Source organism: Tenrec ecaudatus, chromosome 4 (assembly GCF_050624435.1).
Source record: "Tenrec ecaudatus isolate mTenEca1 chromosome 4, mTenEca1.hap1, whole genome shotgun sequence".
In the NCBI taxonomy this organism is placed as follows: Eukaryota; Metazoa; Chordata; class Mammalia; order Afrosoricida; family Tenrecidae; genus Tenrec; species Tenrec ecaudatus.
In genome coordinates, this window is record NC_134533.1 from 70,057,417 (window position 1) to 70,083,204 (window position 25,788).

The 25,788-nt window shown below is 46.0% G+C and overlaps 1 protein-coding gene across 1 annotated transcript in view; it reads right to left on the reverse strand.

Moving 5' to 3' along the window:
* Positions 1-3,662: 3,662 nt before the first annotated feature.
* Positions 3,663-25,788, reverse strand: part of FCHSD2 (FCH and double SH3 domains 2) — a 234,645-nt gene continuing 212,519 nt past the window's right edge. Inside the window, exons 13-20 of the mRNA XM_075546243.1 lie at positions 22,937-23,098; positions 15,467-15,601; positions 10,050-10,133; positions 9,754-9,931; positions 9,220-9,440; positions 8,254-8,383; positions 7,557-7,639; positions 3,663-5,430 (exon numbers count right to left, since the gene is read on the reverse strand). Of these exons, the coding sequence (XP_075402358.1) occupies positions 5,347-5,430; positions 7,557-7,639; positions 8,254-8,383; positions 9,220-9,440; positions 9,754-9,931; positions 10,050-10,133; positions 15,467-15,601; positions 22,937-23,098 (1,077 nt within the window). The 3' untranslated portion in view covers positions 3,663-5,346. The remainder of the gene's footprint in view (positions 5,431-7,556; positions 7,640-8,253; positions 8,384-9,219; positions 9,441-9,753; positions 9,932-10,049; positions 10,134-15,466; positions 15,602-22,936; positions 23,099-25,788) is intronic.

The following is a 25,788-nucleotide window of genomic DNA, read 5'->3' on the forward strand; positions in this document are numbered from 1 at the left end:
CCCCATCCCAGACTCGTGGGTTCCCTCCCAGTGGCCACCATGGTGCGGGGAAGTGGGGCTTCATCTCTCTTACAGATGAGAACAGTTAAGTGGCTGAGACAACCCAGCTAGTTAAGCAGAACAGCTGGAACGTGAGTGACTGCATACTTCAGAACAGCCAGGACTGTAGAGCACACCTCTCCACAGTGACAGGTCCCATGCTTGCCACACACCAAGTAGGGGGGCCCTGTGGGAGGGGAGGTCGGTCAGGAGGGCTGGGCCTCCCTTATCTCATCTTTGCAGGTCTGGTCAGTGCAGGGAGAATTAGAACTTAGCACACCTCAAGCTTACCGAACTCTTCAGGTTTTCAGTACTTGGTTCCCAGGGCTGTGCACCTGAACGGGGTCCCTAATGTCAATTCCGGAAGGGTCTGTGATGACCATGCTTCCTGTGTCCATGAACTGAGGCCCAGAGAGAGAGAGCAGGGGCCTGGCGTGGACAGGGCTGGGAGAGGAACTCAGGCCTGACTTCATTTTAAAAACCAACCAACAAACAAAATCTGGAATTCAGGCCAGGCCTTCTGGATGCCACCTCCTCCTCCTCCATCTGGTCCTCTCTGGTTCTCCTGAGGCATCCTGGGCAAGTCGCAGTGACTTGTAGGCTCTCAGACCCTTACCTGTGAAATGTGGGCAGAAATCCCAACCCTGTCCTCACCCAAGGTTCTGGCCTCAGCAAAGGTGATGTGTCAACTCAGATGCAAATTCACCTTTCTAATGGTCCACCTTGGGCCAGTGAGCCCGAGGCGCCTGGCGGGGGAGGCCCCCAGAGCAGCCTGAGTCCCAGCTGCCCCTGTCATCACCCTGTTGTGGCAGGCACCCTTTAGCTCCAGTCTGCTGTTTCCCTGCGTCTCTCCCACCAGAATGAGCCCCTCATGGGCAGCATGGACCCCAGCTCTGGTGCTCGGAGCAGGACATGGGCACCAGGTGTGCTAAGCAGGAGCAATTGTAGAGAGGCAGTTCCGGCTGTGAAGTTCCTCTGGAGAAGCCCTGCTGGCACAGGGTGTGGCCCATTGAGACATAACCACATCTGGGTGCACACTGCTTCCATTCTCTGGATGTGCCCAATGAGTAACCGTGACTATTTTTGGCTTATCTGTATCCTGTTCAAGCCTGTGGATCTCGTATTATCATCTTCTCGTTTTTCCACTCGACAGACGAGGAGAGCGAGGTCCAGAAAAGTCCAGGGTCACAGCTCAACAGCGGTGGCACATGGCCTCAGGAGAGCAAGTGACAAGTGCAAGGGTGAGCGGATTGGGCAGCTGCTGAAGAAGGAGTGTGACTCCTATTCCTGGGCTCGTGTCTGTTCCGTTTCAGGATAAGACATTCCAGGGAAACATTCCCAGACCAGAGCTCTCAGAAACAGACAGGGCTGACTAACTGCGTGGATTTTTGGGGCCATTTGGGACCAGGGGAAAACTAGTTCGGGAACAGGATGCTCTCCGGCACTCACGTGAGTTGGCAGAGCATGCAGCGGCCAAGCAAACAGGAAGAATCTGAGAGGGAACTTACACTGGTTGGGGCAAGTTGTAGGATTTCAGGACAAACAAATGCTCATACTCACCCTCCAGGCCTGAAACGTCTGGGAGTTGGTTGCATTTTTGCTTTGAAAAGCCAGCTTCAAGTAAGCAAAATAAATGCAAAAATTTAGAGCGGGTTAACCAGTCACTGGGTCCTCCAACCACAAGCCATGGCTGGGAGCCTCCAGCACTGAGTGGTCAGTGAGCCCCGGGAGGTGAGCATTGCCTAGACTCGGGTGAGAGCTGGGCCTAGGGCCAGCAGGAGGGAGAGGCCTGGAGACTGGGTTCTTTTAAACCTCTGGCCATCTCGAGAAGTCTACCCTCAAGTGTTGCAGCCTTTTTGTGGGATGTGCCTGCTGTACAGCTAGAATGTGGACTTCCCCTGAACAGGAGCTCCCCTCTCTCCAGAAAGCTGGGGATTCCGGGCAGAGCTACGGTCAGGTGACACGGCGGCCCCTGTCTGGACTAGTGGGGAGAGGAAAGCTGGAGTAACGGGGCCCGAGAGGCAAGGATGCCATCAATCTAAGGCTTCATTGCACCACCCTTCCTGTGACACAGGAGGCCACAATATAGCTGCAGTCCTGGGGGAGGCAATGAGCTTCCACTGTTCCCTGGCCACACGGCACTGAAATAAGTGGGAGCAGCTTCCCGCAGCAGGAGAGGGGAGTGATGCACATGCAAGCTGCACCATCCATGCTGAGACGATGTGTCTGGGGACCACGCTGTGCTAACACTCTGGAAGGTTCTTGGGCCAAGAGACTGGTTGACAGGTTTCAGAGGACAGGGCTGCCTGGTGAACGAGCTGGGATTTTACCACAGACTCTTTGGTCTATGTTGGCATTTCCCATTTCAGAGTGCCGAGAGTGTAAACAGATAGGATCTTTTGGAAGGCCAATTTGGCAAGAACTAGCAAAATTATACATGCTCCTATTTCCTGACGTGTGAATTCCATATTTAGAAATGTACCCACTATTGATACAGGAACAAGTTTACAAAGAAGTAAGTACAGAGATGGTACTTTGAACTTCCAAAAGGCAAAAGGCAAGGTCCTGCTGGGACCCACATATCATATGTCCATCATCAGAGAAATGGTTAAATTATTATATAGCCAAGCAATCGGTGGAATACAATGCAGTCTTATAAGAGAAGAATAAAGCTGTCCTGAAGATGTTACATAGTCCCAGTAATGCAAATGCACCCAGAGAAACACATACCTCAGGCCCACAGCTCCTGGAATGTGAGGTGCCTGTGCAGTCCCTCCTGAAGCAGGCTGAGCCCTTCTCTGAGCCGACGCTGCTCAGAAGCCAGTGGCACTCCGCTTGCTGACCAGGACTTTATCGTCCCACCCTGAGACGAGCAGAACGCCATCCTGAAGGAGGCTCAGGGAAGGGGTGGGGAGTCGAGAGTGCAGGCGTCCTAGAAGTCACCAGTCTCCTGTTCAGAAGGAGACTTCACTGCCAATCCTTACCTGTGCTCAGCAGCCTCCGGCCTACACCCCTCCCAGCTCGTCACAGAGCACTGTCCCCAAGTGCGGAGACCGTCACTTACTGGTTTCTGTCTCTAGCACCGGGTGGCCATCACGTGTGTCACTTGGACAGGTTGATTCGCTTTCCCCACTCTGCTCTGTATCTGTTCCATCGGGATTAAAAGGTGGGCCCAGGAGTGCCTTTTAGGAAGCACTGTCTATTTGGGAAAGTTTGCTTACCCAAAGGGTTTAAACTAAGGAGACGTATCAACTTAATTCCACTTTTTTATTATTCAACATTTTATACATAATAAATACAAATTTTTTACAGCCACTGTGAAGAAAGCACGCCTGCACAGAAGTGTCCTCAGCCGGCCTGTGCACTGTGACCCGGGATGACATGTCCCGGAAGGGAGTGGGGGCAGGGGAGGGTTATTTTTAGAAAGGAGGCTTATTTTTACAGACTTTGATTTTTTTTTTTTAAATTAGCAGCTCTTCAAAAAAAGAAAAAAAAAACAAACCTTTAAAATATAACAAAAGATTCTGAATAACCTCTGAGAATGTGGAACACCAAGCTGAGGGACAATCTGGCTTGCTGAACAAAAATCTCTGGCTGGGTGGCAAGAGAGAACTGCTCAAGTGAATAAGCACTGTGATTTGAAACATAGTCATTAAAAAAAAATCAACCTTCTTTAAACTTAAGAATAAGTTTGATAAGCAACAACAAAAAAGACCTCAAACAGATCAACAGGTTGAGAAAAAAACAAACAAACCAATCCCGAAAACAAACAAACAAACAAACCCCCCAAATCAAACCAGGGAGAAGGGCCCTCAGCGGGTATTGCCACTGAAGGACGGGGTCTTCAGCAAGGACTTCACTTTGAGTACAAACCCCATGGGGACGTTTGGCGAGCATTTCAAGTCTTAGAGATTCCCAGGAGGCGGGAACGTTTCAAGGCATACACCCAACTTGTAGATAAAACTGCACGTTTGTCTGATTGCTTCGAAACAAAAACCCGGCAACATCCCCGTGTCCCTAGGTAATGCAGCGCTGCCGCCCCTTGGGAGGTGGGGGTGGGGAACCGACAGAGGCCTGCTCTGGGACATCTGCGGAGGGGGTTCTGGCAGCTGCTGTGGGCGCGCTGCCCACGGAGAAGGCCACTCTTGCTGCCCCCGGGGCCGCCGAGAACCATCCGTTTGCACGCTTGCAGTGGGTGTGCTCCTCACGCCTTGCCTCCAGACGCTGGCTTTCTCCACCAGTCCATGGTTCTCCTTCCCAAGGAGATGGTGGGTCAGCAGGACCTGGGAAGCTGCATTTTCTGAGGCAAGTGGCAGCTGGGTGGGACGAGCCGATACCTAGCTGTGTGGGCCAGAGTGCCGGCCTGGGACGAAGACCCCGCCAGCGGCCGCCCCCGTAGAGGAGCTCAACAGAGCAAGTGTGTGCCCTTCAGTTTACCTAGGCGTGTGGATTTTAATGATACTGGCTGGGGTCGGAATGGTATATGCTACAAAAATTAAGGTGAAACACCCAAATACAAAGAGAACATCAGACGGGCGAACTCCGTTTCTGCTTCCGCCGCAGCCTCCTTTCTATTAGTCTAAGTGATGCACAGCTGTGCTCCTAGTTCAGCCCCTCCATGCTAGCTCCACTAATACTAAACGAATGGCATCAACAGTAATACAAAGGACACTGTTACCGTTTGTTTAAAATCTGTTAGTTGTGGGAGAGATGTGCATTAATGCAAATGGCGCTGAACTTGGGCAGTCCATGTCCCCCACCCCAGTCCCCTCCCCCCCGTAAGGTTTCCCTTTCTCTGTCTGGGCATTCACTGCGGTGAGGAGCCAGCCTCTCCTGAAATCCCTTCTTGTGATGTCTTCTGTGCCCAACACGATCTGACCAGCAACCAGAAGGGCAAAAGCCACGTGAAGAGCGCTGACGGTCTTTGCCACACCCCTGTGGCCACAGTAATATACTGTACGTGCGCACATGATCAGTATCGCTGTGACTGTGCTCTGGACCGAGGCCTAGTCCAGGGGCTCATATAAAAACGGACCCCTGGCAGCCACGAGGGCTGACCCCTCTGCTCTAGGGTCCACTAGGATTTGTGCTATGGTAGAAGAGATGACGTAGAAAACGACAACAAAAAAGGCACAAAATAGTCCTAACTGTGGGAGGAGTCCAGCAAGCAACCCAGTCACATACCACTGTCCTCTGGTGTTTGCTCTGTTCAAGAGCCATCGTCATGCAAAGGTGCCTAGAAAACAGGACGGGCCAGAGCCCGAGTCTGGCCTTGATTGTAGCCGGCACGGACAGGCCGCCCTGTCATCACACCAGCGTGATTTCCACGTCCTCCATCTTCTCCGAGGGCCTCCTGTGGTTCTGCGTGGGGGGAGGGGGGGCCGCGCGGACCTGAGTGGGGACAAAAGCATGAGGATTCTAGTCGGCTTCCTGACCAGGTGCCGCAAATGGCAAGCACTCATGTATCTCAGATGGGGCACCCTGGGGACTGCATCTAACGTGACAGTCCACACTGAGAAGGAGCTGGAGATGGGATGCTCCCACGGCAGAGTTCTCACCCCCATCCAGGGACCAGGGTGGATTCCCAGGCACTGTGCTTCAGGGCAGTCACCACTGGGCTGCAGTGCAGGTTTTCAGCAGAGCTTGCAGACTAAGAGGGGCTAGGAAGCAAAGCCTGGTGATCCACTTTTGAAAGGCAGCCAGTGGAAACCCTGCGGATCCCCGGTGTCTTAGCCCACCGTGCATGGAGTGGCCATGAGTTGGGGGTAGCTCACACAAGAAGGCTCCTGCTCTGGAAGCCATGTCCATGGACTGGGCACATGCAGAGAGCCTCTCAGACACCACAGTCAACTCCAGAAGTTACTGTGGGCCTTAAGCCAAGTCCTGGGAGCAAGTGAGAGCAATGCTCAGAGAACTGAGAACACGTGGCCTGTCTTGTGAAGAGAGCTGTGAGGGGGAAGGCTAGCAAGGTGGGCTGGGGTCAAGTTGTCGATGGCTTTGTTAAGGAATCTGCACTTTGCGCTGTAGGCAGAGAAGAGTCTTTGGGGAATTATAAGCCAGGGAGCAGTATTAGCTCTGTGAAAACATGACTGAAATGACCATTTGTGGAAAAGACTCTAGTAAGAAGACATGGCGGGAGACTTGCGCAGCCACCTGGATGAGAGCTGAAGTTAGCCTGATCTAGGACAATGGCCACGGGGGAACTGGGGGTCCAGAGAGCTGTTCTCCAGGCAAATTGAGCAGGATATGGGGATGAGTGTTTATGGGAGGCTGGGTTGAGCACTGGTAGGCCAGGAGTCCACTCACCTTGACAGATGATGTGGGGGAGGGAGCAGGCTGGGATGGTTAACAGCCATTTGTCTTCAGTGTTAGGGGACTGAGACATGCATGTTGATATGTCCCCAAATCCAAAGTGTAGGGAAGAAATGAGGCATCAGTATCAAAGCCATGGGAGTAGATGAGCTCACAGGGGACCGTGAGCTTAATGACAAGAGAAGCAGCCCAGGGACAGAACCTTGAGCAGAGGGACAGAAGCCTGCACAAGCCACTGGCAAGGACAGGCTGGAAGTGAGGTGGAACCAGTCGGCCCCCTCCTCGCCATGCCCGCTGTGACCCACATGGTCACCACAGGCTGCCACCTTCCATTTGCTCCCCACTCAGCGGCCATAATGCACTTTACAAACACTACCCCTGGCCTGCATTAAGCCTTCCAGTACCTTATCACATTTAAGATGAAGAATTAAGCCCTTACCCAGGTCTATATGACCCTGCCTACCCCTCCCAACTTCATGAGTCATTGTGTGCCAAGGACTTTGAACCTTCCGCTGCAGGGAGGGGCAAGCTGGAGTGTGGCAGTCTGGCTCTGGCACTGCTGTATCCCTGCAGCTGTACCAAGCGGTTGCTCTGCTGAAAGAATGCAGCCAAAGGAAGGAACGGCCCAAGGAAGGGGGATCCACCGAGCTGCCCAGCGTGTACTGGATTAGCAGTGTGCAAGTTCTGGCCCGGGTGAGTGTGCTTTCTCAGTGCAGTGGTGGGTAGCACCAAGGTTGCTGTGGAGTCCGGAGTAGAGCTAAGTGCTTGTAAGAGCACATTCCCCGTGAGACCAGAAAGAAATAGAACATAACGTGAATCTTTCCTTTATTCCATCGCAGTGTCCCTCAAAGAGGCGACTGCGGGCCTGGCAAACAGGCTCACAACACCTGCTTACTGAGAAAAAAAGGCTTCTCTTCGTGACCAGAGCATCCCAATGCTCAGCGCACGTCTTGTACACAAGGTATGCTCACAGCCATTATCTTGCACAACCCCCAGGGCCGCACGGGGAAAGCTCCAGTGGAGGCCAGACCCGCAAGAGGAGTTGGTTTTTAGAGCTTTCCTTTGCGAGAGTTCTTTGTACCTTCCTAAACCCTGCTGGGGAAGAGGGCGGGCATCATTTATAAACAGGGACCATGGGGAGACGGCACTTTCTAGTTTTCCACTAGGAAGATTGTGCACCATGTCACCTGGCCAAAGAGACTTACAGGTCGCAGCTTGCCATGTGAGGTCTCAGGAGTGTGTCTAGGCGGCTGTGAGAACCCTGCAGATTCTGACGGGAAGCTGTTTTCTACGGAAATGAACCAAAGACAATCGTTTAATTTGCACGGTTAAACAATAAACCACCAATGCCGTTATGTTTGCATATCTGATTTTTGAAATAAAAATGTATTCGGGGGCGGGGGATGGGACACGACACAAAAGCTGAGAGCACTGATGACTGCATAATCCCACTTGATGGGATGACAGCAGAATTGTACCTATGTGCCTGGATATACTGGGCTGTGTAAGATACGGCAAAACAAAACAAACCCAAACAAAGTACTATAGGGAAAATAAATGAATAAATCAAGGTGTTTAAGAAGAAAGAAAATGCTTCGAAATGGATTGTGGTAGCAGTTGTACAATCCTGCTTGATGTGATTGAACTACGGAGTGTTATGATATCTGTAAGAACTCCCAATAAAATGATTTAAAAAAAAGTATTCAGGCGGGGGTGTGGGGATCGGGTGCTGACCACAAAGAGCTCTCAAAAGAAGACATGTTCTGACACAGATGGTGGTGATGATTGCACAAGCTGGCTTGACATGACTGAACTACTGAATTGTAGGATATGTGAACTGCGTATCAACAAAGCCATTTTAAACAATGGATCCGTCAGAGCCATGCCCAGGAGGACCCTTACCATTTGCTGACGGAGACCGGGGGAAGTACTGGGAGCTCCTCTTGTCTGGGCTGGGGTAAGGGCTGCTGGGAGGCTGGTCATAGAGCGGCAATGGAGGCAGCGTGCTGTGCGGCTTGGGGGACGGAGAGATCTGCATCAGAGAGAAGCAAGGTTACTAGGCGCTCACCGCCTCAGGTAGGGACAGGCTTGTTGGGGTCTCGGACCACTCTTGACCAGTTCAATTTCTCTGAGTCAGGTTCTGGCTATTATATGTATATTATAGAAGCACATGAACCCAGAACCATCATTCCAGATCTCAATTTTGCATTGAATTTAAATTTTCCCTTTCACAAATTTCATTATATTTCTAAGTCTTTAAGTGTCATAGGTGTCTTATTGAAAACATCAACTACTCAGTCCAGCAAATGCAGTGGCAGAAAGAGAAGTTTTATATACACATCTGTACACAAACACACACACATCAAGTGAAAGAATAATTAGTGGAGCTTTTGACATCCTAGGTTTTGTAAATCTGTGGTGCCCACCACCTGCCAGTGTTACTTCTGAGGACAAACCCAGCTGCTGGATTAGCTGGGGGCAGGTTGTGTGTCACTAGGATGAGATGAGCCAGGACCACATGAGTGTGGAACTCGGCTCTGTGAGATGGACTGGGCTCCGGAGAGAAACCTAATGCTAGCATCCTTATTGACGGCCCAGTCAAGCAGCGCAACACATGCCTGAAGGTTTGTGTGGTTCTCTCCATCAAGCCACTGTCGGTCACTATCAACTTAGCACCTTGGTGAATCCATTCACAAGACAGACCGTGAGAATGGAGGCATGGGATGGCCACATGCAGATTCCGTGTCCGCCAATCTGGTTTTGTAGAAACCAGGCAATGGTGAGAGGGAGAGCCCACGGCCCGATTTTGGCCTCGGGAGTAATTTCCTCCAGACATCTTTTCATTCAGCGCTCCTCCCTCTCGAGTACCTGGATCTCTCTCGTCCATGGAGTGTCCCCATTCTCCGAGGCTGCAAGTTCTTCCACTAGCACCGACGGGAAAACACCAACTCGCCCGCTGAACTCCCCTTCCCAGAAGCCGTCATCGTCCTGGTTTTCCTTGTTCACGATTCGAATGATTGCTCCCTCAGGAAAAGACAGCTCATCATCTGTCTGGCCCTCATAGTCGTAAAGTGCTTTCACGAAACAGACTGGGGAGCAAGACAGAGAAAATCCCAGTGAGAACATCGGCGGCCCCGCTGCTTTCACAACCATCCCGTACGCTCGCAGGACAGCTGCAAGCACGTCAGGAAGAAGGTGAGTACAGCGCTAAGCTTTCACTCTCTGAAGATCAACGTCAGGGTTCTAAGGTACAGGACAGACGCGACCAAAGAAAGGGAAACAGACAGACAAAAAGCGACGGGACTGAAGTTCTGCTTTCTAACCATACTGACGGCTGACTCCAGGGTCAGATAGTCTGGGTCACAGGTGACCGGATAAAGAGTGCCTGGTCTCAGTCTTTACCACTGGCATCTCCGTTGAGGCTGCCTGAAACGAGTTCAGCTTCCGTGGAATTGCTGGACGTGTGTGAGCGGCTGTCCAAAGCAGCCAGGGACTGCAGCATGCTCAGGAGGCTGTTCGAGGTGGGAAACTGCAGGTACTTTTCTGGCACATAACCCACTTGGCCAACTTTATTTCGAGCCTGGGAAAAAGACATGTGACAAAGTAGGTTTACACACAGTTTGGACAGAACGTAACAAGAACCAAAACAAACTCCTAAAAACGTCATGAGAAGGGGTGATATGAGCAAAGGAGTATACCTTTACCCAGTCTTCCATATCTCCATCTTCAATCACTTCTAACACCTCATGTTCCTCAATGGTCAACTCATCTGGTTGAGAAGCCTGCAATGTAGGATGGTCATGGACAAAATTAAAAAGGTTAGATAAAGAGCAGATGTGAGCTGGTTACAACAAAAATGGGGTTTAAAATATAGAAATGATTTTGAAAAACTTTTTGAACATAAAAATTTAAATGCAGTAGGACTATCATAATGAGGTGAGGTTTTACTTTAGAAAACAAACAAAATCAAACTGGAGAAACTGGGTACTCAAGGGGCCGACGAGGCTTTGTGGACATAGCACCGGGCTGGCATGAGGCGGCCTGGGCTCCAGCTCCAGCTAGTAAGTTAATCATCTTTGGGGTGCCGACGTGTCTTCTCAATGACAATCCTGCCACGCTCTGGAGGAGGGGCTCAAAGTGGGATGAGCAAACACAGGAGCATGGTGACTTGGAGAGCCCAGAGTGACTTGGGTCTGAGCGGAGGGCTACTGTGAGGCGCATGCTGAGGAAATGAGAAGAGCGATGGACATGGATGGAGAAGATGACAGCTTGAGTGGTTCCTGGGATCGATCCGGAATCACGGTACAACAGTGTCCAGAGGGAGAAAAGTGGTGGGAGAGGAAATGACTGAGATCGGTCAAGGCTGGGAGTCGTGATGCTTCAGCGTTAACTGCGGACACTGGGCTGGTGCACACGCGTGCCTCTGCACAAGCTGTGAACTAATCCCGACGGCGGCGGGAACCCAAGAGCAGCAGACCTATATATCACCGGAGACTGGAGACTCCGAGCGCAAACTCACACAGGCACCACAGTGGGATCATAGAGGGCCTATTTGGCTTTGCTTTTTAAAGAGCTTTGCTTGTCACATGTAACGGGCAGTGGTCTGCTGGAATCTTAGAGTCCCCAGAGCTTACTCCAAGTCCCAAGATCCATTAAAACAGCCACCTAAGACCATGCATAGCTTTCCAAATGTTATAATTTCAAAACGTAAATTACACAAACACAAGTAAGTAAAATATACAGATCCTTTTCCTGAGACCCCTTTCCCATTTCATAAACACGGTAACATTTTTACTAACCCAAGATTCTGGGCACTGCCATAGCTTCGTTAGACAGCCATTTAAAACAACTAACCAATTAAAGAAATACTCCCAGAACAGATTTTTACCGCTTATCTCAAAATATGAGGAAGGAAAATGCTCATTAGCTCCTGGTAGCTTTTTCAATGGAATTTGTGTCCCGCTCAGAAATTACACTCTGCATTGAATATGCACATTAGCGTAAAGCAGCTATGTAACACAGCCTTTCTCCCATAATCCCAAGGCAAGGTGCTTAAAAGTATCAATACAACCGTATGGTAATGTGTGTGAGAGCCAAGTAGGAGGAAGAAATATCTTTAAACATGTTGTTTCCTTTGCTAAAATAAAAACCAACTCATGAATGGGCCCAAGCAAGTTGTCCACCATTGTTTCTTGTGCAGGGACTAGCATCACCACACCATTCCCAAGCAGAGACAGCCAACATCTCTACTTATAAGACCAAGTCCATGATCCTTTCCATGGTACTCAAGCCGCCAGATTAGAGTTTGGGCCTCCTGATGCTTTGATTGTAACATTGTGTCCTTTTATGCTGTTCAGGGGTCTTTCTGTCCAGGATGCCTTGGTTCTGCATTGCCATCTGGTGAATGGGTTTAGATTACTGTGGGTTCAAATCCTGCTTCAGTTTTCTCCTGTAGGAAAGCGATCTTAGGACTTCTTTTGAGTCTCAGTTTTCTATTTTTATTTAGCATATACTTAGAATATAAGGTCCACGGAAGCAGAGAGTTTTATCTGTTCTCATCAATGCTCAGAGCCAAGAAAAAAGCATAGCACTGGTAGGTGGAATGTGACCAGTGTTCGGGAAGTGAGTGGGTTGGCAGCATCTTCCTTATAGGGCAATTGGAGAGATTATAAATAATAAACGTGTGTGTGTACAATGGCTGGCACACAGTTCAGAAGGGCGCACTACTATTACTACTCATCACTGGAGGCCTGGCCCAGCGCTTTCCCCAGACCACCTGTGATGAACTGCTTGTGCCCTCAGTCAGCCCTGTGTTCTTACAAGGTTCTGTGCGCCTCTCTAACACAGGTTACTGGCACTTTAGTTAGTTGTCTACACCTGCGACTTCCCGCCAGAATGATTTCCTTAAAGTAGGAACCCTATCGCTTCTCTCTTACCCCAACTAAAGACAGTGAGTAAATGCTTACGAAATAAATAAATACAGGCTCTCCTATGTCTCCGAGGTCTTAATGTCCAAGGATAGCCAGACCTCCAAAGAGATACACCACACCCTTCATTCCCTTCCACTGTCTTGCAAATTTTCCTGAATTTTCTTTGAAAAACAAATGAAAAAGCAACAATGTGACTTTTATTATAGTCATTGTAGAAAAACTAGTAAGTATGCATAATTGCATTCTTATGGTATATACAATTCATTTATCTTTATATAAAGTAACATTTGTTATAAAAAGTCTTTCCTAGCATAAGCATTTATTCATATATAAAAAATCTTAATTTTAAATTATTTTCATAATATTACATGCTTTCATTATATTATATGGTTAACCTATTTAACCATTCCCTGATAAGAATGCCAACTTTAAAAAAAGAATGCCAACTTTGAGGTATTCTAAAGGCGTACGATAGAAGGAAATTTGAAACCCAAAACTTTTCCCCATAGTGTGGTTCATTTCATTTCCTTAGGATGAATGTTAGACATGGAATTATTGAGTCAAAAGTTATGAACATTTTAAGGCTTTGGAATCTGACCTTTAAATACAGCGTTTTAATTTTTTTGGTTCCCATCAGATTAATTCAGGTCTTTTTTGTTGACCTAGACTATAGAGATCATTCTCAGGCGTAAAGTCAGTCTCTGTTTTATCATATTTTTATTTTGACCAGGGCTACCTTTCTTAAAGTCAAATCTGAATTTAGGGCACATCGAGGATCCTCCTGGTGGTATCCTCCTGTGTTACTTGTTGGGCTGGTAAACTGCAAGGTCAGCAGTTCAAAACCACTTGCTGCTCTGCAGGAGAAAGATGAGGCTTTCTACTTCCTAGAAGAGAGTTACAGTCTTGCAAACCCACAGGGGCAGTTCTATCTTGTCCTAGGGGGTGGCTATGAGTCAGAATGGATTTGACAGCAGTGGGTTTGGTTTTTAAAAAGGGCCCTCCTTCCTCCTCTTCAAGATAGAAAGCCAAACTAGGGACACATTCCTCTCCGGCTGTTCTGTTCTCCATGACTGATGCTCCCATTCCTTCAGAAATGCTACTAGACTGTCTTTGGATCAGGTGTTCTCTGCTCAGAAGGCATTCTCCTTAGAAAGGTCTCCCAAGAGAATTCAAATGCTACCTCCACTACGAAATTTTCCCAACTCTGTAAGAAGTAGCAGTTTTAAGTTCACGAGAATCTTTTAAAACCTATTTTATTCATTTCTATCTAATTTTATTTTTTAGGTTCATTTTTTTCCTCCTGAGACGATCCATTCCTAGAGAACAGGAATTGAGTCATATTTATTCAAGCCACCCCAAATTTGTCATATCTTGGGCATGCGGTAAATAGCTGTCAACGATTAACTGACAAGGCAGATTTCTATTCCCTCCTCTAATCCCAGGGACGCGTCTGGGAATGTGCTAGTGGAGGGGTGTTTGGTGGGTGAGTGGTCTGTAACCCTCAGATGCTCAGGAGCGCCCCCACTTGAGGAGCTTCCCTCGTACAGTTCTGCAGCTCTCATCCTCAGAGGAGACCTGGGGAAACGTTTCCTGCCCCAGCTTTCTGGAACCTAGAACACCATGCCAAGTATCTTAGAAGATGGCTTCAATTTTTCAAGATTCTCAAAATAATTTAGAGCAAACAAAATGTTGCCCTTTCTAGAAAGAAGAAGTTTTATGAAGACTAGCACAGAATGAAAGGCCATTCGTTAGCTTCAGAAACAGTCGGAACCACTGATACCAAGGGGCACAGGCAGCTGGGTTCTGGTGGTCAAGGGTGGGTGGTGGCAGCGAGAGCGCAATACTCAGTGTCTCTCCAAACATCCCTTGCTGTCTCTTGGCCAGTCCATGAAGTTGTGAGAGAGGTCCAGGTCCAGGGAACGCGGCCGAGTCAGGAAGGAGGGGGTGCTTCCAGAGATTCAAAGGCAGCCTGAGAGGCTGAAGTGCAGTGAGTGAATGGGGGGAGGGAGGACACAGTTGGAGATGAAGCTGGGGCGGCTGACAGTGGGCAGGTCATGTTGGTCGTTACAGACACAAGTGAAGACTTGGTTGTCTTTACACATGGGACGAGAAGCTTATAAGGAGTTTTAGGCAAGGGAAGAAAGTGATCTCTAAGTGCTGAAGATAATTCTGTCCCTAAAGTGGAGAATGGACTGTTGGGAGGCAAGCAGGAAGGAGCGAGATCCATTTTGAGTCCCTGCTTTGTTGATGCGCTGACAGCAGTCAGGGAGCTGGCCAGGTGGCAGCAGCGGCAGAGGTGCACGTGAGAAGAGGCTGGAGCAGGATGTGTGTTGGGGGTGACTCAACAGGACTGGGGGATCGGTTGGATGAAGGAGCTAAAGAAGAGAAGACCCAAGGAACCGAAACTCAATTTACCTTGTGTTGAGTAAGATGAAGAACCGTTATAAGAAATCAGGTTTGGAAATTCTGGCTTTTTAAAAATCTAGGTCCCTGCTTGACATGGCTAACAAAAGTGGTTATATTAGGGTATGAAAAGGCAAAGTTAGACAAACTACTTTGTGAGAACAATCTCCCTTTGCTAACAATTTGGAGGGTGACCTTAAAAATGGAAGACCTTATGCCTAGCAGGCAATCATTAACAACTGATAGCAGTTCCATTTACTTAAAATCTACTAGATGCCAACCACTGTGCTATTAAGTATTTTTCTCTCACATTTGTCATTTTGGCCCTTTAGTAAAAACTCAAAAGCTCACTGCCATTGAGCTGATTCTGTCTCGCAGTGCCCCTGTGAGTGCCCCTGTGGATTACTAAGACTGTAACTCTTTAGGAGATAGAATGCCTCATCTTTCTCCCATGGGGCAGCTGGTGGTTTCGAGTTGCTGACCTTGCAGTTAGCAGCTGAATGTGGAACTACTATAAATCATAATAAAGGAAAATGGAGGCCCACAGAAATGAAAAGGCTAGTACAAAGTCACATAGCTTGGAACAGCAGACAGGAGTTTGACTCAGGCATTCTGACATCAGAGTCTAAACTCTTTCCCATAATGTTATGCACGGTGCTGCACAGTTCTATTTTCTGAACACCAATTTTACACCAAAGCATAGTATAAAAGGCTGATGAATACAGTGTGTGTATCCTCAGAGTTGTCACAGGTTAGTAGCAGCAAGCTAGAGAAATACAAACCTGGTAGGAATAAACAACTTTGCAGGTGAGTGGGTAATTTCTTAAGGTGCCAGAAGGGCTGGAACTGCTGTCATCAAAAGCATCCATGTTATCTTCAAATTCTTCTTCTCCTCCTCTTTCAGCGTCAACAGGAAGCTAGGAAAAATCAGAAGCCATTGGCTAGCTTGCTTACTTAAAAAAAAGGTTGAAAGCTCAAAACACACTCAACATTGGATTGTTTCAAATGTTCATCTACCTATTCATCTGCACACAGAAATTACTGTTCTCAATGGTATCTCTGTTACAGAGATTTTTCTCTTAAAATCAAGGGTAAAGTGTAACATATTTAAAGTTATTAGTATCATTATACATTCATTTTTCCCAGGTAAATACCCATAAAGGCAACCTCTCCTTTTTAACTGATCATATGTGGAAACATTGGTAAGATTTATAAATGCTACCAAGGATGTGAAGCAACATATTTTCATTTATGGCTGGTAGAAATGGGACTGGCACATTCGTTTTGGAAAAGAATCCACTTACTGAAATTAAAAACAAACAAACATACCACTTGATCAAGCACCTCTCCTTTACTTGTAAATTCATTTTGCTGAAATAAGAGCACCTGTATGTAAGGCTATCTTTTCTAGGCTGTTTACTACACCATTGCTTGTGTTTACAGGGGAAGAGTTGAGTAAACTAGGACAAATCCATGTTCATACTATAGATGAACCACATCCATGAAAAGTGAACCAGAACTGCAGATACTTACCTGGAACACTTTCCATGTGGTATGAAGTAAAAACACCGCGGATAGGCACATAGGAACTTGGTAGGGGAGCCAGGTGGAGAAGAGTTAACAATGAGGAATGGGAGAGGATTCAAATGGTTAAGCGTATTTACATTTTAAATTAAAAAGCCAATAAATAATTATACCCATGACAACATAATGCCTGGCCAAAGGATATTTCTACATATGCATTTGTGTGTGCTAAGGATATGTCCAGGGATAGAGTACACAGAACAGAGTTACGAAAACTTATCCAGAACCCAACACCTGAGGGCTCAAGACCATAATCTCAGGGGACATCAAGAGCAATCGATACAATACAGTGCACAAAGACAATGTTCTACATCCTACACTTGTTGTGTGGCGACTGAGGTCTTAAAAGCTTGTAAGTGGCCACCTAATATGCAATAATTGTTGGTCTCTCCTCATCTGGAGCTAAGAGGAGTGGAGAAAACCAAAGATGCATGGAAACAATTCATTCAGTAGACACATACGTGGATGAGGAAACAAGACCTAGACATCATTAGTGCCTGGATAGCACTACCTTCCACTCTGAAAGGGGTTCGATTGGAACACCTTGGACAGAGTGGGAGAAAAATATGGAACAAAACTGAAAAACATCAGAAAGGCCAGGTTTACTCGTCTGAGAGAGGTTGGTGGAATGCCCCCCACCTCCGTGCCCCCACCCCCAGATGGCAGCCCTGGAACTGAGCTCACTCCGGTGGCTCAACTTTCAGCCAAATAATAGGCGGTAAAAAAGAACACCAGGAAGAGTGTATTCCTTAGAAAATCAACCATACACAACTGGAAGGGCAGCCCAGCAGCAGGCCGGGGCAAGAAAGGGCACAAACAGAAAGAGAAGACAAAAGGAAGGAGTGGGAAGCGGGCCTGACACTGTGGGGATGGAAATCCAGGTGACAACCCAAAAGGGGTGTGAATTACTGAACGGAAAACCAGTTTGCACCTAAATCACAATAAAACAGTGAAATTAAAAAAATCGAAAAAGAAGAAAAAAGCCTGAAAGTGCTTTTAATTTCTTTCTAAGAATAAGCATTTACTTGACTGCTTGTCCCATGTTCAAACACACCAAAGCAGCAATGTTCACACACTGAGGATGTGATGAATAGTCAGCATTGTGTCCCCCAGTAAAGCCAGAACAAAACCCCAAACCAGTTAAATCCACTGTTAAGTGGATTCCAACGCATGGCAGCCCTTCATGGAGGAGAACTGGCACAGAGTGTGTTCAAGGCCGTCATCTACGGAGACAGTCGGCCGTCTCTCTCTCCCCGGTGGAACAGCTGGGGTGTTTGAACTGCCAACCTCTCTTTTGGTAAACAGTCATAGAATTGAGCACTTAAACACTGCACACAGGGCTCCTTCACTCAACTATCTAATGCTGACTAGATGCTGAACCTGCTAGGTGCTGGGGCGTGGAGGGAAAGGATGCTGTTCTCTCTGCTATCACTCAGCTCCTACAATGGATACACAAGAGGGGGCTGGGCATGTGATCTTGAAATATTCCCATTCCTACAAATTATTGAAAAATATTTGTACTTGACTGAAGTAGTTGTGTGCCTCACTTAAATAATCCACCTATGGTCAAGGTCAGTGACAAACAGATTCACATCTTGAATTAGCTAATCTCAGACTTGCAATTTTATTAACTGTTTTCCAAGGTCTAACAGGGCACTGCGTCATATAAAAGAATGAAGATCAGATGCTAGAAATGGCTACAATATTAACTCTAAAGAGATTTTTTGCTTAGTAGCTATTATCTTCACATTCTACACAAGTTAATGGAGATCAAAAACAACAACAACAAAACACTGTGGCCATTATAGATATTAAAACAAACCCATATACTTATAAAACTAAGATTAATTAAAGTCGATATGGATAGAACAAATGTCCAAATATACATAAGAACTGTTAACAAGTACCGTGCTTTGGCACTGGGATCAATCCTAAACGCTGTGTCTTGGCAGCACTGGGTGGTACTAAGCATTCCACTTTGCGTTCTCTTTGCTTCCCACGGAAAGGAATGACAGGATGCAGTGCAGCAACCAGGGGTCACCACTGCATGCTTTTGCACTGCTCTGGCACTTTCCAAAGCATGTCATTTCAGAATAATGTCTTCCTTTTCCTTCTCCCACCCTATGCAGCTTAATTGTTAAAGCCTTTTCTTGACCCAGAATTTTAAAAATCACACTCTTCCCATCTCTTAACTACCATTCTCTCTTCCTTTTCCCACCCCGTCACTCGATAGAGTTTTCATCAACCCTATTCTTTTTGAGTTGTTAGTGTCCTTTCTTAGCTGTCCTGAGAGAGACGCCAACTGAAAGAGCAGATGAGGAGGATTTGTGTGTTGGCTTCAGTGGCTGTCCTCCCTGCTCAGCACAACCACCTCTCAAGGGCGTCATGACTGTGGCTGCCGTGAAGCACAGCGCACTGGGTGCGGGAGGAGAGACTTGGCTTAAACGCTGATGGTGCCACTTTCCTGTTGTGTGACCTGGAGGAAACTGATTCATATCTCAACCCCAATGACCTCATCACTAGAAATAAGATGGAATGATACAATAATGGACGTGTTTGGCTGCTAATTGAAAAGCTAGGTGTTTGCGTCTACTCAGCGGTATCTCAGGAAAAAAGCTTGGTGATCTACTCCTGAATAAGCCCATTCATAGAAACCGTACGGAGCACAGTTCTACTCTCAAGTTCATGGGCGCCAGGAGTTGGGCTCCGCTCAACAGCAAGGGGGATAGAATAGTTAAGATCGTGATATTTACCTTCCTCATGGAGTATCATGCAGACTTTAAAAGGAGGATTACAAGAACATATAGCAAACATGGAATATTAGATTAAAAAGTTAAACAAAATTAATTTTATTGTGACAATTTTTAAAAGCACAGTAAAAAAAGGAACACACAAAATTGATAATTTTCCTTTCTGTTGTACTTCCTAATTTTTTTAATATTTAGGTATATAATTTATCCTATTCTAAAATCAACATGATTTAAAAAATTAGATTGTAAAGTGGATATGGACTTTTTAAAAGAGAATGCAGGAAAATAGGAGACGGGACAAGCGAGGAAAGGCTGAGTGGGTCACTGGTGTCCATTCAACAACAGGACCCAGTGGGTTGGCTCTAGTCACACATCAATTGCATAAGTGTATCAGAAGCTCCTCTCATTTTAAAAAACATTGTTATATTCCTGGATTCATTTTGTTCTTCCCAGTTGTCTACTCTGTAGCATGATATAGAAGGCAAAGCTTTAATACTGAGTTAATTATCTAAGTTAATACTCAGGTAAGTATACAGTTCTTCCCTTATTTATAAAGAGCCCTGGTGGCTATAAGCATTGAGCTGCTAACGACAAAGGTCGGCACTTCAAACCCATCAGTTGCCTCTTGGGAGTAAGATGAGACTGGCTGCTCTCATAAAGATTTCGTCTCAGAAACGCTGCATAGGGTTGTCATACGTCAGATTTGACTCAGTGGCTGTGGGGGGTGGGGCTCTGTATTTTATAAGGCAAATGCATATTATTATCTTCTAGAAAGCAGCACACTTTCCAGTTACAGCACATTAAAAATTTTTATCTTCTATAAAGTAGCATGAACACTTCCCAGTTATACTGATAGTGCCAAACAGGCATATTAACCATGTTTTCCAGATGGAAGGGAATTCTAAACTTGATGACTAATGCTTTTGTTGGCATCTATAAAGGAAGAAATAATTTGGTCCCTAGAATGTGCATTTTGGCTTCATGTACCACAGCCAGCTAGCTGTCAGTGTGACGAGACACAGCTCCCACTAAATGATTTCAGTACTGTCATTTAAAAGCAGATTAAATAAATATTGGGATCTCATCAATCTGTTTTGTGTCTCCATCTCTTCTTTATTTATACTGTGAGTAAAGCTTCCTTAAAATATCATCTTTCAGTTCTAAGAGGAAAGGTGTAAGCTGCCCAGGACTGACTACAGAAAGGTGGAGGAGGAGAGGGCTGGGACTGTCAGATGCTCCCTTCACAGAGGAAAGGATGGGTCTCTAAATGAGCGGCTATCTTTTGACCGCACTGACAATTACCGTCTATACTCGTGTATAAGCCAAACCTCAGTTTTTTAGCACATGAATGGATATCATTTGGTCAAGCCCAACTAACAAAAGGAGGGAATCTCATGAAGCCTGACACAGAGTTAATAGCAAAGTGGGTTCGAGATGCATGGGAAGACATTCCAGAAGACATGGTGCGACATGCCTTCCAGAAATGTAGTATTAGTAATGCTATGGATGGCAGTGAAGACTGCGCTTTGTATGAAAATGACAGCAGTGATGGTGATGACGGCGATCTCAGTGAGGACAGCGTCTATGATGACCTCACACCAGCTGAAGCTCTGTACTGGGATACGGATGATGATGATGAATCCAGTTTTGAAGGATTATAACTATTTATATTTTAGCTTGGTTGCTGATTGAGCTCAGGGAATAGTACTCTTAAGGTATCATTGTTGATGCCTTACTGTTTTTGTTGAACCTATTTTCCACTTACTCTGCTAGCTTACTCATGTTAAATGACTTGTCCTTTTATTTATGTTTTCTATTTAAAATAAATATTTAAATACGTTACCCCACCAATGTCTCAATTTTTAGTAATTTTATTTTCATTTGTTTTGATTATTGAAACTCACCAGTAGCTTCTGCATTTCCCACCCTAGGCTTATACTCGAGTCAGTCAGTTTTCTGGTTTCCCAGGTAATAATTAGGTGCCTCGGCTTATACTCGGGTCAGCTTATATTAGAATATATACGGTGCTCATTTTATTCAACGGCTAGGAGGTGTGCTAAGTGCTCCTCTTTCACTCTGTGTTTGCTCTCAGAAGCTCCCCTTTGTTTCTTGTTAAAATTCTCCAAGGACTCTCTCAGATGACATTTCCTTTCTACAAGGCAAATGCGTTCCCTATTCTTCTAGCTTGTATGAAGCTTTCCTGTAATACTTCACAGAATCATGAGATATTTGGGGTCGGAAGGTGATTTAGAGTCATTAAGCCCAGCTTTCTGAATCGCAGAGAGAAATGACTTTTCCAAGGTCACACACACTGCTGGTGAGTCAGGAGTAAGCAGTTTTGAGTTTGTTACAGTCATCTGCTTCCATGCTATCACGAAGATCTGTAAGGGTCTCAGTAGTAGATTGTAAGCTCTTTGTGGGCAGGACCACATCTTGTGCAGTTCTGATGTGCCCAAGAAGTAGGCACAGTCAGGAAGTTTTGTCTTAGTTAGAAAGGGTGCTAGTTCAAGGAGAATCATGGGTCTGACTGGTGGGCAACTGTGCAGCAACAGAAGCAAAAAGCTGATTTGTGGCTGGAATTCTCCACTGTCAGCTAAGTCCGTATAACAGAACAGATGGGAACTGTGACTTTTACAGGATGCAATAGGAAGAAATATCCTATGACACAGAGCAACTGTTTTATTAAAAACAGAGAAAGCTCTTCTAGCTGGTTTCCTTTCTCCCATTCTTTCTTTTTCCTTTAATAGTGAAGTAAAAATAAACCTTCAATAAATGGTTTTTCCTTAAAATGCACACCCCCACGCAATCTTTTTTAAATGTGCAAATGTATGCCTTCCATTAGAACATTTGAATGCTATGTGAGAAAACTGACAAAACTTCTAGGAATGTTTTAAATGCTGGCTAATTTCTCTAGCAAAGATGCCTTCTATTTGAAGGGCACACACACACTGAAGTTTGGAGAAAAGGGTTTTAGCTTTTAGTTTGTCACTACTCCATCAAACCTTCCCTCCATTAATTCATTAATTCCTTCAGCAAATATTTATTGAGTATCAACTATGTGACAGGCAATCTGCAGAGTAATGAACAGTACAGGCATGGGAATTATATGCCACTCAGGAAGACAGAAAATGAACAGAACAAATAAAAGAGATGGACTGTAGTGAATGCCATCAGGACAATGAACAAGATGTCAGACAATAATGGGTGGGCAAATGGCAGCAAGAATCAAGTCTGAGGCAGCAAGAACTTTGCCTCCAACACCCACCTATGTGACATCGGAACTTTGCTGAGGTCCTTGGTACTCAGATTCCCAACGGGCAAAACTTAGAGGTTGAACTACATGACATGAGAATGGAAAGAGCCTTGGACTTGAAGAAAACCAAACTTGAGTCCTGGCCTTGCAGTAAAACCACATCTGCATTGTCCCCGACAGACCCTCTGAAGAGAGTGTAAGAGTCCCAGTGCGTGGAAGTCACCCTCAGACGAAACCCGCAGGCCAAGTGCTTCCCTTTCCCGTCCTACGATGGTTTACCCCTGTAGATTTTCATTCTCACTAGAAGACCTTTGAGAAGTCTGGAAACACGAGGAAACGTTCTCTTCCGCTGTTTCCAGACCAGAAGCATCTCCGCTGAGCAGGACAATGAGCTTGGCAAACTGGTACTGCTAAGTTCATCGAATGAATAATAATATGCTTTGTTGAAGGTTCAAAAAACAAAACACAATATTCTATGATTTCCCCCTTTCGTTTCACTTTTCCTCCCATCAATTTGTGATAGCTGAAGGAAAAAACAAAAACACACCCCTAGCAAAACCATATTTTCCTTTTAACTTTTTGCTATGATTAAGTTTGGCCACCGAACCCAAGAAGAGCACCCTTCAAGGAAAGTCAGCTCCCTGTTTCCCAGAAGAGACTCATACCGAGTGTGAAGTGCCGTTGTTGGTCACTGCTGGAAGGCGGGCCCATCGCTCGTTTTCCAGCTCCTCCATGACTTGGTTCATTGCACTCTTTAGCCAGGTGTCCACAGATACACCGATCTGCTTTAGTAGGTCCAGCCGGGCTTCAGCTTTCAACTTAATGATCTAAGAAAACCAAGATAATGGTCAGGAATCAAGCATTGGTTCTTTAGTCATTCCTGGTCTATTAATTAGAATAGTCTTGATATTCACAAGCAATTCTTCCTTGGTATCGGTATTACTTTATGAGAGAGAGAGAAGGTACCGGGGGAGTAGAGGAGGAAAGAGAGTGGTAGAAATGTACACATCCAAGAATGGGAACCAGGTCCCCCCTGCTGATGGTAACTGGTATACCTTCATTTTGATAGGATCACAGAATTGACAATCAAATAAAAATATATCAAGTATAAAGCACAAGTAGAAAGAGATCAATGTGTCACCAAGTTTGTGTTCTTCTTATGTTAATTAAGAGTAAGAATTGGAGTAACTGATTAGCACTTTCAAGAGCCTTCCTGCCTACTGCCTAGACTTTTTCTTCTCTCTAATGCATCTTTCTTTCAGTCTGTGGATGGTTATATGTCACTGCCCTCCAAACACAGTTCTATGGTTTCTGACTACTATCAATAAAGAATGAACAAATTCTTAGCCTGGAATAAAATATATCTCACAGTTTGGGCAGCATTTTCCTACTTCCTCTTTTACACATCACGCGCCTACATTCCGTTCTTTCAATGCAGCACCGTCCTCTCAGGCCTTTGCTCGTGCCAGGCCTGTGTACGATGCCTTCTCCCCCTTTTCCTTTTTAAATGCTTGGTGAGCTTTTTTTGTTCCATGGGTCAATTCGAATGTTACCCTTTTTATTAAGATTTTCCTAGTTGTCTTTCCTCTTTCCTTAGGCAGGAACCATACTCCCTTCTCTGTGTGCCTCAAGCATGCTGTGTGGTCGTTGCTGCTGAGCTGGCTCTGCTCGTGGCGGTCCCCACATGTAACACAGCAAGTTTCCTCTGCTGCTGTCACTATGGCTGTGCCTGAGTCCGTGGGCACTGCGCTTTCTGCGTGCCCTCCTAACTCAACTTCCAGCACCATACTGATCATTATTTGCTCAGATTCATAGGACTTTTATTGGTTAATTATTGGAACTAGGTGTCCAAGCTTTCCTTCCTAGTCTACCTTGGTCTAGAAGTTCCGCTGATATCTGTCCACGATGAGTCACGGTGCTGGTATTTGAAATACCAATGGCACAGTTTGCTTTATCACTGCAAGTTACAAGCCACCAAAGGAGATTCCCTGACAGATGGGTGGTGGTAGAGGTGGAAGCGCTTGCTGCAGAGCTCTAAGGCGACAGGCACTAAATGGGACTTAACCGTGTACTTTTGACACAATGGGAGTTTTTTTAGGGCTGGAGCACTGACACGGCTGTTCTTAAGATACAGTGCTGTGTTCAGTAGATCTCCCTTCAGTGAGGAGCCAGTACTAAGGCACTTCTGCTTTATTATCTGAGAGAAAAACAAATGGCTTTGAACTGTCCTACTACCTTCAGCTGAAATTAAACTTTAAAAACTGCCATTCAATGACATTCAGTTCTCAACGATGGTTGCCTCACTCTCTCCCCACATTGATGGACTTTGTCAGATAACAGTAATCTTTATTTTGCTTTTTCAAATTAAACTGTCATGCAACCACCTAACATTAAAAATAAAAGGAAGAACAAAAAGTTATTACTCAAACAATATTTTGAAGCACTCCATTTGGAATTCAGAAATGACTGATTTACACAATGGGAAAATGGTGCTGGGGAACTACCCAATACAGGCCTGGAATTTAAAACTATCTCAGGTACTTTGTCGTCTCACAAAGTACACAGCGTTTTCATGACCTCTGTAAGCACAGTGAACTATAGGGCTGCACGAGCGTACCCTTTCAACACGGAAAGCTTTCGCTATGAGGGAGAAAGACAGACAAACCCCATTTCAATACGAAAAGGCTGGAGAGAGCAAGTCAAACTACTAAGAACAAAACCCTCCTGATCTCCAGACTGAAGGAAGGGCAAAGTATGTGCTGTTGTCATGGCTCCAAGTCATGCGCAAGAACCGTAAGGCATTTAAAACCTGTCTAATCGCAGCTTTGCTCCAGTATCCATGTCCCAGAACCTCTGCCCACCAGGGACAGCTCTGTGCTCCTGAGAGACCACAGCCTCATTCCACAAACCACGCTTCCATTCCAGTTACTCATGGTCCCACAGATCCCAAGATGTGATAGTTCACAAAGTGAATCAACCACTACAACACTCCCGCCAATTCCTGAAAACTATGGTTCTCAAAGCCCTATCTATCCGTTCTCGCTTGGTTCAGAGATTTCGCTTTGTAGCATTCCTTTGTGGGAAAGCCACCAGCCAGCTGTTGTTGAGTCTGACCCACAGCAACCCTAGACGAGTCCGAGTCGAAGTGCGCTCCACAGGACTTTCCCGTCGGATTTCCCCCAGCAGACCACCGAGGTCTGCAGCGTCTGTGGGTGGGCTCAACCCCCAGCCTTGAGGTCAGCAGCTTGCTTCGCAAATAATCCACACCGCCTCACCATTTCAATGATAATCCAATCTCTGACGCTTCCACACAGGCACATTTTTGAGGACTCTCTCTCACTTGTTAGCCTTTTGTGGGGCAATTGGAAAACAAAATACATTCACTGATTTCCTTTAGGAATTTTTGTTTTCATAAAAAAATAGACCATAATTTTTGGAGCCATTTTAGGTTTACAGTTTCTATTATTAACATCTTGTACTCCTGTGATAATATTTGTCCTAACTGAAGAACATGAAT